The following is a 13,701-nucleotide window of genomic DNA, read 5'->3' on the forward strand; positions in this document are numbered from 1 at the left end:
AGCATTTCAGTTGCTACAATACGCAGAACAATCATTAAGATTGTCAATTGGTCCATTGGGTGTGGAGGGAAGTCTGGGAACCACTGCCCTAGTAGATGCATTTATTGTTTTACATTTCAGGGGGAGAAGAACAATCTAAAACACAAAGAAGAATGTGCAGGTAAACTTTCATTCCCCCCCCCGTAAAAACAAAATCCACAAGTAGAAAATAGATAAAGTTTTGTTAAGTATTATGGGTAGGTGGGTGATTATCATTCCAGCTTATCACCCTTTCTTAGTCTTGAAGGATTCCTTCAGAAGCACAGGTCAGGAATCAGTGCCCTTTTACATTATTCTGTTGAAAAAAGTCTGATAGTGTTCCGTAGAGGTTTTCAGTAAATCCAGTGGGACCAGTGGAATAGGGATGTTCTGTTCACACACAACAGTTTCGTAGGGAGGGGCAGCTTCCATCGGGAATGATGAGGATAAGGAAATGGAAGGGATGGGTTGCGGCAGGCCCTGCAGTCCGACCAAATACCCAGCATCCCTTTCTCCTGCAGCCCCTGGAGACACCTCTTCTTCCCAGGGAATGTTTATAGCAGAGTCATTCCATCGACAAGGGTCTATCAGGGAGTAAGGCGGAGGGTCATCTGTAGGAATACAGATTTGCACAGCTCCAGGCCCCACACACTCATCATAGCTGAAAGAAAACAGAGCCTCAGGTTAGCTTTGCCGCATAAATATCAGAGGAGAATTGTGCTTACAAGAGAAGAAGAAATGACAAACAGGGAGAAAAGTTTTAGCAGATGGCCTATCTATTCATAGCACTTGCTCTTAGGTTGGGAGGGACAGAACTGTCCATTTTCATTTTTCCAAGCTTAAATTCATTTCTCCATATTTCTACAGCAATTTGTAATTAAAAAAAGTTTCTCATGAAAATACAGCAGCATTTTGGGAAAAAATTATCCCAATAATCACATTTTTGTATGCAGTTTTATCTAATCTACACCTTTTTTTGTAAAGCAATGTTCTCTAATATAATGCATTTTTTGTATGTTGTGTTCACAAATATATGTGTTTTTATGTACATGCATGTATATGCATTTTTGTACACATTGCAAAATTTGGCAAATCCTGAAGGATGGCTGTGTTATGAAGCTATATTGTTTTGGAAAATGCAACTTTGGTAGGTTTGCCTTCAAATGTGATCTGTACTGAATCCCCACCCTCCAATACCAAGTCACAAGAAGCAGATTACTTCAGTGTTAGGTTAGCCACACTGGCTATACAAATATTACATATCATTCTATTGATTTCTGATGTTCAGGCTCTGTGTCCTGTTACTTTTTTAAAACTAAAATGACACCTTCCGCACAAAAGAGGGAGGTATATCAGCTGGGGAGAATTTCCTGAAACAGCCCAATGAGGACCTTTGGAATGCATGGCAGACTGTTGTTGGGGGAAACAGACTCCACACTGCAAGATTTTGCTACAGGTCCCACTGATGACAGTGATGTAAGTATGCACAGGAATGCAGTCTTAGGGTTATAATTCTTGTCTGAGCAATCAAAACCAAGCTGTTCTAATTCACTGCAGTCCAAAACCTTGAGGCTAATGCAGGATTAATGCTTTCTGAACATACAAATGTTCACTCCCTGTGGGCTCCTGAGTAAGGAGTCTGCTTCATTGGTTTCTAATGCACAATTAAGGTTTCAAAAAGCTGTGAACACTGCTCAGATATACCTTTTGGAGGTAATGAAATAGGAGGATAGGATGAGGAAGTGGGGGGGGGGGTAGAGGAATACAAAGTTGATGAGGCAAGCATTTTTGCAACAATAGTAGCTGGGAATATATTAGGAACAAGGATGCTGTGCCGTTTCCTAAAGAGCCCACAATAAGAAGTTATCAAAGAGTCCATAAAAAAGGATCCCCAGAATTAGTTTCACTGAGGTAGAGGGCTGTTATCTGTGTGAAACATGCTAATTTAGGTTCCCTACCCCAACCCCCAGGCACCAGTTGACAGAATGGTAGGTTAAATGTTTTTCACTGTAATTTTAAAGAGATGATGGGATTCTAATAACCCTACAATGAAAAGATGTCAGATTTCCATTAGAATTGTCTTTTTAAAAAACAGCATTGCATTATAATATACATGTGTGTGAGAGGTGGATGGGAGTTGCTGCTTCCAACAGAACTGTTGAATATCTCAGAACTGAGTATCTCAGTGACAGTGATATGTATACTGGCAAGGTCTCGGGCTCAATCCATTGCCCGGTGGTGGCAGCTTCCCACTGGGACTGGTAGGGTGGAAGGCAGGGAGCCAGAGCCAATGGCAGGTGGGGCAACACTGAGAGTATAAAGGTAATACTGAGACTAAGAAGGAGGCTGCTGAGCAGCACCACTCTCTGGGCTGGATGTAAGAAAGGAGGCAGATATACGGGGAGCTGGCTGGGGGCACACTGAGGCTGGCGGGGCTCTGCCCAATTGGCCCCATGGACCAGCTTCCATTGCCATGACATTTCCAGGTAGGTAGAATAATAGAACTGTAGAGCTGGAAGAGACCCTGAGGATCATCTGGTCCATCCCCTTGCAAGGTGATGAGAAAGACCTTTTCTGCCCAAGAGCCTAGACAATTGTTTCAATCTATGGCAGACAGTGCTGAACTAGCTGGATCAATGACCCAGCACATAGACAGCTACTATATATGTTCATAGCACATCCTGATTCCAATCTTGGCGGCTTGTAGTAGCAGTGTGATTTGTCATGTCTCAGTGGAAGTGACTTTACCACACAGACACACCTAGGTAACATGAAAGAGCTTACTAAACAGGCTGAAATTCGTAAGTTTTGATCTTGAGAACACAGAAGAGAGAAAATTTTGAAGATGCTCCTTTTTACACAGGCATCCCCTTGATCTTTTGATGTGAGTTTCCTATTTTAATTGCTGTGCTCTTTTAATGGGATTGTTCCATTGCATATTTTAATTATGGATGTTTAGATTCTAACATGTTAATGGGAATGTTTTATGGTGCGTTTTAATTATGGATGCTTATATTCAAATTTTTGTGTAATTGGTTGTTATATTTGTAAACTGCTTGGAAGCTTATTCTGGAATTAAGCAGTATATAAACAAACAAAAAACTTCTCATGCAACTAGTAAAGGGAAATCATGATAACCAGAAAGCACATGGAGCATGCTCTAAGAGGTTGGTGTGTGAATTTGTGTGTACAGAATACAAAATCCAACCCCACTTGGACTCAAACCAGACCTGAGATCCATAGTCAGGGTCTCCCCCATTTCTGGTAGCATAGAGCTGAGTGATCCTAGAGAATTGGTGAGATCGACGGAGCATCTACTCTCCAGTCACACAGATGGGAAGGATGATCCTGACACTTTTTGAAGTACAAGCTAAGAAATGACGTTGATGTTTTCCATAAGGGTTATGTGTCCAGCTCACTGTCAATGGCCAGTTCGCATGGGTAGTAACAGTCTAGGACAATATTTCAATGATGAACCAAACAAGGCTTCAAAAGGCTCATATGATAACCTTTTCATTTCACAGTTGTAGCAGGGAGAAGAGGAAGTCAGTGTTACTCAGCGTCTTGCTATCTTGCCAATAAAGTCAGTGGAACAAAAGTTATTGTCTGAATCATTTTTTGTTTTGTCTTCAGTTTGGATTCTTTTCATTACTGTTCTGTTGCTGAGTTTTAGCTGCATTTGTCATCTGTTTCTAAGGCAGAAGGAATGAAACACTGAAAATCGTTTTTGCTTTTGCATAGGTTGGTTGCAGAATGGGGGTTTTCAGATTTTGAATTTTGGGACTGGGAATTGGGATGGATTTCATGCTACAGACTTTATGATGGCAGTTTTATTTTGCAGGCTCAAAGATCTCACTTACACCATATATTTAAAGGACTCATATCACTTTAACAGCCATGGTTCCCACCCCCAAGAATCCTAGGAACTGTGGTTTATTAAGGATGCTGACCTTACAGTGCTACAATTCCCAGCAACCACAATAAATTAATTACCAGAATAATTCAAGACTGTGATATTAGAGTGACTTAAAAGTATTGTGTGGATGTGACCTAGATGTTGCTGGACTGCCAACCCCCAATCAGCCACAGCCAGCATGACCAATGGTTAGAGATGATGGCAGCTATAGTCAGCAACATTTGAAAGGGTGCAGGTCCCCAAGCACGGCTTTACTGAGACTCTAATGGAAACAGTTGTAACAGATGTTCTGGGAAGTTTTTGAGAATTTGAGACCCCTGGAAGCATTAACTGCACCAGCACAAAACAGAAACTATTGATGAAGGGCAGCCGGATATCATTTGAACCCTCCTTTACAACAACAACACCACTTTGCATCTGCCATTTTTTAAAAATACCTCTCACATCAAATAAATCTGCCATGCTCACAGAGATCCTGGGTCCATGAGAAAGCCATTAATTCACCTAAAGGGACGATTATAGATATCACTACCATCTAGTTAGGGTTGTCAAGATAAATTGACCGCATGGCTTCCATCTGATTGCCTTGTGAGCATAGCAGGATTATGATTTTTAAAAAAGATAAAGAAATAAAACTCAAATGAGAGCTGTAGCAATTTTCTTAAATCTAGTGTGAGAACCGATTAGGGATACATCTAGAGAGATAATCAAATTGAGTCCTAAATGAGATTTCAGTCATTTGTACATCAAAGCAATTAAATTATTAAACACCCCTAAGGCATCTTTCATAAATTAATTTCCCAATTAGAATTTAATATAAATAGTGTTTCTGCCCTAGACGTTCTTCAGAAAACACACACACACAAACACACACACACACACACACACACACACACACACACACTGGTTCAGATTCATCCTGCAAACTGTTGAGTGGTTATCTGTGTCTTGCAAGGGCTTAAACCCTAGAAGATGCTAATTCTCTGCCATATGGTGACTTTGGTCCTGTTTCAATACCTGTCACTTTAGCATTCCTGACAGCCCCATTTAGTTATGCAGTTGTAGACCTGAGAAGCAATGTACAGTTTGCAAGTGGTGAATTGGCCCTTAGATGTTTGGCTAGTATTACTTCATAAAATGGAGGGGATCTTAGCAAAATTGAAAAACAATTTTGCAATTCGGTATTAAAACCCTACTCCCTGCATATAACACAAAGCAAACTCTGGGTTTTCAATTTTGGACCTGAGGATGCCAGTAATGAACGAATGAATAAATAAATAAATAAAGTTGTGTGTGTGTGTGTGTTTGTGTTTGTGTGTGTGTGTGTGTGTGTGTGTGTGTGTGTGTGTGTGTGTGTGTATGTATGGCTTTTTCATTACTATTTGATGCTGCTCTGTTTCAAATCTTCATCTTGGATCAGTGGAGTGAAAAACCAATCACACAATTCATTTAAGAATTCAAGCTGTCCAGAGGAGACATGTCAGCTTGCCCTTCTCATACGATAATAACTCCAACTGGATATCTACTCATTCTAAAACTGTAGTTAAATAACTGATTGTGCTTATTAATTGATTCATCAGACAGCGCCATGAATTCCACCATTCAGCCCTCCTCTTTTGTTTTTCTTGCCCACCTGTGCCAAAGAGAATATGAGACACAAGGCATACCTCTTCTGCTCTGTTGGTGATTTGGAAACTATTCATTCAGCTTCCACCCTCAGAAAACTATTTTAAAAATCCATTTCTTACTCATCAACTTCTACAACATAATGCTTTCATCCATGGGAGCACTTTTGAAAAGCATTCCTTTGGAGGAATATAGGCGGGAAATATTATATTAATTTATTATTATTATTATTTTAAAAACCCACACCATTGATTTTTAGTGAATGAAAAAGCTACGGCTGGCAGAAAGCTAATGCTATTTATTCATTAAAAGCAGCAGGGTGGATTCTCAGATCCCATAACATGGAAATCCTTCGGTACAATCCAGAGGAAGTTCGGAAGGGCTGCTTTACATGGTACTTGGTCTAGTGAAGCTGTATTTACAGTGCTTATAGTCACGATGGCTATGTTCTGCCTTCACTCTTAAGAGGCAGCAGGCCACTGAACACTGAACTGCCTACAGTTCCCAGAGTTCCCTGGGAAAGGAGGGATGGATTGTTAAACCACTTTAAGAACTGTAGCTCTGTGAGGGGAAGAAGTGTCTCCTAACCACTCTCAGCACCCGAAACAATCTTCAGCTCCTAGGATTCATTGGGGGTAAGCCATGACTGTTGAAAATGGGATGATACGGCTTAAAAAATGTGTAGTGCAGATGGTTACTTGGAGGCAGGGAGAGGGGCAGAGAAGGAAAAGAAATGGCATAATCTTTTTTTAAAAAAGAATAGAGGTGCAGGTACTGCATACGATTGAGTACCCCCTTTTAAAAAAGCACTGGGTGTAATGTGTGGGTGGTCTTTGCCTTTGCCCGATATAATTCTGGGCCCCTACACTGTTCAGACAGCCTCATTTTTCAGTCCTTTTAACCCTGTTCTACAGTGGTACCTCGGGTTACAAACGCTTTGGGTTACAGACGTTTTGGGTTACAAACTCCGCTAACCCGGAAGTAGCTGCTCTGGGTTGCAAACTTTGCCCCAGGATGCAAATGGAAATCACGTGGTGGCAGCAGCCGCAGAGAAAGCACGCCTCAGGTTAAGAATGGTTTCGGGTTAAGAACGGACCTCCGGAACGAATTAAGTTCATAACCCAAGGTACCACTGTATTGGAGAGCTAAATGAGAGAGACCATCTATTATCCTGACAAGTTGCTGTAACTACCGTGTGCTCAGCAGAAGAGCAACAAATGGAAATCTATAAAAGGAAGATAGCTACAGCCACCCCAGTTATTTATTTATTAAACGTCCATTCTCCCCGCTTTCTGCCGAAGGAGTCCAGGGCAGCAAAAAAACAAAATAGCAAAAGATACAATTAAAACAAAACAAAAACCAAAACAAAACCCCCCAAACCAGTTAAAAACATTGAGTGGTATCTGATGCTAGTCCTATTCAGAGTAGACCCACTGAAGTTAAATGGGTATGGCTAACCTAGGCTCTGGTTCCTCAATTCTGAGTAGGCCTTAGATGGATAAAACCTATTAAAAACATTTGGGGAAAAAAGTTTTTTGTTTCATTTAAGTTCTTAAAACAAATTATACAAATATAATGATTTAATAAATAAAATTGTAATAATTTAATATTTTCAATTATTGTATTTTTATTATAGCCAATAATTTCAAGGTTGCCAGAATCTTGGGGAGTGTAGTTTACCCCACACAGAACTACAGCTCTTAGCACCCTTAACATGTCATGGTTGTTAAAAGTGGTATAAATGTGTTTCAAATGCACCATGTGACCTAAGTCCCACTCCATCCCTGAAACTTGCCTTTGCCCTCATCACTGCTCACAGCTCAGACTTCCACCTGTAGGTCTTTATTGCCTTCCCATCACCTGTTTCTCCCACATCATTTATAGCAGCCACTGGGGTTTGGTGACCCTGCCTGTGTCTCTCACCCACACTCAATGCTGAGAGCATATTCTGGTGGAAGAACATTGGGACTGAGCCCAGCAGAGCTCCCATTTCCACACCATTCATCCCAATAATAAAAATCCATTTGAAAGGTGCTTACTGGGGAGGTGAGTCGGGGCAGGTGACATTGACCTGTGTTTCCACATAAGTGCTGAAATAGAAGGCTGGAGGGAACTCCTCTATGCAACTGGATCTTAGTTCTCCAACTGAGCCGCCGTAGAAGCATTCTGGAGCTGGAAGAAAGAAGAAAATACTGGTCCCACAACACCGCAAACAGGCATTTAGCAGATTTAAAATGTGTATGCTGCTTTTCAGACCTAACCCACCCCCACAGATCACATCTGCACCACCCATTTTTAAAAAGCATTCTCATATTGCTTTTAACAGCCATGACTCCCCTTCAAGAATCCTGGGAATTCTAAGCGTGTCATGAGTTGTTAGCAGACTTCTATTCTCTTCACAAAGCTACAATTGATGAGTTCCCTGGGAAGAGGGATTGATAAACCATTCTGGATAACCAGACCCCTGCAGAGCATGTTTGACTGAGAGCTCTTGAATGGATGAAATTCTTAAATCATCTCTGGAAACTGGTGAATTGCCTTGGTCTCTACGCCTTTCCCCACCAATCCCAGGTTATTTTCATGCCGCTAGGGTCTCATACACACCATACATTTAAAGCACACTGGTACCCAATGCTTTCCAAGTTACTTTGGCACCTGAGGCAGAAAATCCTACAAGTGCTTCTCCCTGGGAGTACAAAGCAATAAATGTAAGTCAAACAACCAATGACTTGTACCCTTCCATGCCACCCCAAATCAGCTGCATCACTCCATCCAGTGGAAAGGCCCTGTTCAAACACACAAAGCCTGGCTTTGCTGTATCTAGTTTGCAAACTAAGCTCGACAGCAACAGAATGAAAAGGGGCTGGTGGGAAAACACACTGGAAACGTTTGCAGAACATCTATATTTTTGAAGAAGTTATTTAAAAAATCAGAACAGTTCTCTTACTGTAACTGGCATCTCTTCTCAGCTGGAGATGTTGAAAGCACCTATTCTTTCGCAGGCTGCCGATGATGATGGCCACGCAGGAAAGGAAGAGAACTGCTCCAATCACTACACCAGCTACCAGCACAGAAGAATCCGACATGCTAGTGTCAGCCTTGCCTTCAGTGAAGTGGGTAAACTCAGTGATGGGGATGGTCTGGTTCAGATAAACTGCTACACACCAGTGAGGAAGAGAGGAAGAGGGAGAGTTGAGGCGATACGACTGGTAGGGATGGGCAAACTGGTTTATTTTGGTTTCTCTCAGTTCTTAATTTTTCCAGTCTTCAGTTTAATTCTCCACATATCCACATCAGTTCATGATTTTTTTACATGAAAAAACAACTATTCTCTCGTATGAACTTTTGCATGCAATTTTACCTAATACACACTTTTTTTTTTACCACTTGGTGACCTTCTGCATTAAAAGCAGATTCCTACCAATGAGCTACAGTCCACCCATCACCAGCTAAAGTCCATTCACTAATACACACAATTGTGCAAAGCAATGCCCCCCAATAAAATGCATGTTTGTATGACATTTTCACAAATATATGCATTTTAATCCACCCTTTACTCCAGTATATGCATTTTTGTACATGTTACTTGGTTGGAGAATGGCACTGCAGAATTCAGTGAAGTGCCAGTTTCAAAGGATAGCTGTGTTTTGGTTTGCAGATTGTTTCGGGAAGTGTGGATTTTGTAGGTTCACCTTTAAATGCAAACTGAACCAAATTTCTCCCACATCTCATACTACAACATAGTAGGCCCATTTGCTCCAAAGAGCTACTGTTTTGAGGGGCAGACACACAAAGGAGCCCATGTTAACATAAAACCCACATCCCTATGAAAACCCAGCTGCTCACCAATGGGATATACTGAACAGGATGAAAATGGAGTGCACAAATTCAGGGAAAGGGTGCAGTGAGGGGCAGACACAGGTTCATCACACCCAAACCCTCACCGGCCACTGGCAATGCTCATGTAACCAGGTGGAATTGACACCACCAAAAGGGAAGGTGTAAGGAAATTCAACTCCATAGGAGGCAATGGAAGAAGCAGAAACGAATTTTACCAAGTTCCCCCCACCCCACTGATATGTCCACAGTGGCACACGAGAACTCAGGATATGATGGATGTCAACAGCCAATCACAACACAATCCCTCATCCTTCATGCTACACACCTTGTGAAAATAAGACCATCAGTGATGGGTTCTCTTTAGCCTGCTTAACAAAGGTGCCCGGGGAAGATATAGCCAAATATTCCATTTTGCAACTATGCAAATTTACTCACAAGTAGTCCCATTGATGTTAGTAATATTTACCTAGGCTGTGATACACTGTCTCCTGGGTGATTTGTAAGCTTCCATTTGCATTCCAATTTCACCTGTAATGTGCAGCTGGCAGCCTAAAATTATTTTTATGCTAAGTCCCTGCATTAACACCCCATGCAGCAATTAATAAATGTTTCCTCAGATGCACTCAAAAGGGATATATTTAAGGAAGTACGACACAAGCCAACAGACAGAAAATCTACCATTCTGGTGACCTTGACTAGCTCATCTGAGGCGAAAGAGCTCGCCACCCCTTGAGATCACTAACTCTGCCATTGACATCCTTATTAAAGAGTCAGAAGGAATCAGATTGGATCACCAGCGGCCTGCAAATTGAGAATGTCAGAAGCAAAAAAGCGTGTCACCGCAAAGGAGCTCTGGAAATAAATCTTTTCAGATGCCTTTGGCTTCAGGTTATTATGTTGATGTCACAGTACCTTGTATAGGTGCTGCTTCAAATTAAGCAGGTAAACAAAACAAAGCAAAACAAAAAAAACCCCTTCCAATCTTCAGAGCCAGGGCATCTTTCATCAAGATGATAAATATTGCTACAGCGAAACAAATCACTTGGGAGGCAAAGCGGCACATGGTGTATGATGCTGCCCCTCGCCCCCTTTCTCTGGCAGAAAAACCATTCTGAACTCATGCAAGCTTTTTTAACGGGGCTTCAGGTCCCTTTCCATAAACCATTTCCAGGCACTGCAATAATTCCAGTGAATAGGTCAAGGTGGCTTTGTTTGTTGACATCAGTAGTGGTTTCTGCTGGCCCACCTGAAGTCAGGAAAGAATATTCTGCCCCAGATTTTGTCCTGCGATTTTTCTGGGTTAATGGGGTTGCAAACAGATTTATTCTGGAAGCAGTTAACATGGACATGAGTGCTAAACTTCTGCTAGATTTCCAAAAGTGACTTCTATATGTCGTGTGAAAGATCACATACGATGCAAAAAATTATTAAGTTAGGAGACATAGGGAAAATGGAGTAGTGGTGCCTGAATGCCTCTTTAGTTTTGATCATCTTTGCTGTGCTGTAAGTAGATTCTGCCCTAATCTTCCCTCACCTCAAAAATCTCTGTTTACTTTTGAAATCACATACACATTGGTTTGAAAAAGTCCCACTCTAAAACAAAAACTCAGCTACCAAAGAGAAATAAAATCTACCCAAAGTGTTACAGGTTGTTTTTTTTTTTTTATGAAGTCTGCAAAGTGAGACAGGAAGGATCATGTATGAATTTATGACCCCTGTCATAATGATCGCTGGCGACATTAGTTATGGCCTCATTTCCTCCGACTCTGGCACTGAATGGCGTTTTGCTACTCTGCTGCATAAAAGATGGAATGTCGTCAGTGAACAATGTGTTCCTCAGCACGCTTTGCTAGTGCACCTATCTTTTTTTAAAAAAGAAAGTGATTATTCACTATTTATTAGGCTCTGCAGCAAGGAATAAATTCTTGGCTCGTCAGTAAAATTCTCATGCTGTGTTTGCTGCATGTTCAACTGTAAAGTCTCACAGTAAAACAAAAATTCAAATTGATTACAGGATGAAGGAGAGGCAGAACAGCACTGCTAAGTTATTCACCGTTCACTTTGAAGAAAAAACACCTTGAGCATCTATTGCAGAAGGTGGGGAATCTAAAGCCCAAGGGCCAAATGTAGCCCTTCAGGTGTCTGTCTCTGGCTCCCAGGACATCCAGGCCCTGCCTGGCTCCCTGAGTGCTTTGACCAGGCTAGAATGTGTCAATGAGTTCTGATCATGCCTCTTGCTTGTCTGGATGGAGGATAGAGAGGGCTATGTCAGTCTGTGTATGGAGACACTACACTACTTTAGAAGGGGGGGGGATGTGCTCATTGCTCTGCCCACTCTTGCCTTTGCCCGCTGCTAACATGTGGCGCCCAGAAAGGAATGTGATACCTGAGCCGAGGAAAATTCTCTATTCCAGATCTAATGCCTAAAACTCTTTGTAGCAAAGCCTCTGGTACAATGAGTAACAGAAACCATGCAGTTCAGACAAAATAAAAAAAAATCCTTCCAGTAGCACCTTAAAGACCAACTAAGTTAGTTCTTGGTATGAGCTTTCGTGTGCATGCACACTTCTTCAGATACCAATGCAGTTCAGAGAAATCCAGAAGCGAAGAATGGATGGCAGATAAAAACTCCAGGTAAGAAGTCTCCCCTGCCTTATATTTACTATCTGAAATGTCTGAGGACTGGGGCATGGCAAATCTCACCAAATGATTTTCAGCTGTGCCCCCTATACATGTCATCTCTGCATTCCTTATACAATATTGCCCCCATTTGATGTATTAAGGGTGCCAGCTTCCCCTCCTCCACCAAGCAGGCCTTTAGCAGCTGAATGCTGGGAGGATAAATGTAATATTTCCTCTGTAGTGCTGACATGACAGTTTCTTTAAATATTTTTACCAATGTTGAAACTGGGTAGTGTCTGTGATGTGCAAAATGTCATCCTGACTCACTGCAGTGGCACACCGTTGCGTCCCCCCCCCCCAACTCTGACTCGTTTTGTTCTAAAAATATGTGAGCACCAAAAATAAGCAAGTCAACCATTCTAACAAACCTGCTCTACTTGTTTCACATATATATAAATACACACAAACACATCTTATCACAGGCTGTTACTGTGATGCGTTACCAAGCCAACATTAATGTGGAAAGCAGATTGTCACCAGCTTTCATTACAACTTTGATTAATCATCTATACACCAAGATGCACATATTGTTACCAGTAACGTTGCTCTCACAACCGGCATGCTGAAACAATATCTGCTCTGTAAAGGGGAAAACCAGCAGAAAGTTTTCTCTCTGATCCATAACTGAAGATTGAACTTCCTTGTTATAGGATCAATGGCCAACCAGAGGCCTCAAGGAAGATGTGCAGGTAATAGACCCCCCCCCTCCCACAATAGTTCTTGAGAAGCTGGTCTTCAGTTGCTTGTATTGCATTTCTAGAGATTGCATTTAACAATCTCGACTGGTAGCCTTAACCTCCAACAGTGTGGATGGCACTTAGTCTTCAGATGAATTATTCCACAGATGTGCAGGAAGAATTTGTGTTCACAAAATCAGAAGGCTGCTGGGAGGAGGAATGCTTCAGGAATTTGATATATGTGAACTCCTAAATGTAATGGTCGGATCTGTAATTTCTAGACTAATGTGCAGATCAGAATTCAGCTGTCCACTGGATTTTGCACTTCTCCGAATGTGCACTTGGATGCAGAAATGCTTCTGAATACCAGCTGCTGGAAACCACAGGAAGGGAGAGGTCTCCTTTTCTTAAATCTTCCTTGTGGGTTCCCCACAGGCATCTGGTTAGCCACTGTGAAAACAGGATTCTGGACAAGATCCCATTGGTCTGATCCAGCAAGCTCCTCTTATGTTCTTAGGTTAAATGTTTAAACACCTTTTAAATCTGCATTTAAACATTTTGAGATGATTAAGAAATTGCAGGTTGATGTAGAAATGGAATAGTATTATGGGTAGGAACATGCAAGCCAGAAAGAGTGACATAAGCCAACAGCAGTCAATGGTTACATCACCATTCACAATACACAACAGCCAATGGATGAATGTGAATATATTATTAGATGTGCATACTAAACATGCTTTATTGTTTTCAGACCAATCCGTACACCCTGTGTATGTGGAACAACATACACAGTTAGTGCTAGACAGGTTATCTGCTACAGTCAGTCTTCCATAGCCAGATGCATTTCTACCAAATAGCCTTCCTCAGTGGCAAACCAACAAACCTGAACAAACTGCTTGACCTCAAACCTACAAGAAGCCCTTGTGAGGCATGCTCATGTTT

General features: G+C 41.6%; 1 protein-coding gene across 3 annotated transcripts in view; it reads right to left on the reverse strand.

Annotated features, from left to right (window-relative positions):
- Positions 1–179: 179 nt before the first annotated feature.
- BEAN1 (brain expressed associated with NEDD4 1) overlaps positions 180–13,701 on the reverse strand; it is a 42,779-nt gene continuing 29,257 nt past the window's right edge. For all 3 annotated transcript variants that reach the window (XM_081871967.1, XM_081871968.1, XM_081871969.1), the window contains exons 4-6: positions 8,508–8,717; positions 7,600–7,732; positions 180–679 (exon numbers count right to left, since the gene is read on the reverse strand). In XM_081871967.1, coding sequence (XP_081728093.1) covers positions 325–679; positions 7,600–7,732; positions 8,508–8,717 — 698 coding nt within the window. In that variant the 3' untranslated portion in view covers positions 180–324. The remainder of the gene's footprint in view (positions 680–7,599; positions 7,733–8,507; positions 8,718–13,701) is intronic.

The sequence above is a fragment of the Podarcis erhardii genome (genome assembly GCF_964252035.2).
Source record: "Podarcis erhardii genome assembly, chromosome: 7".
Lineage (NCBI taxonomy): Eukaryota > Metazoa > Chordata > Lepidosauria > Squamata > Lacertidae > Podarcis > Podarcis erhardii.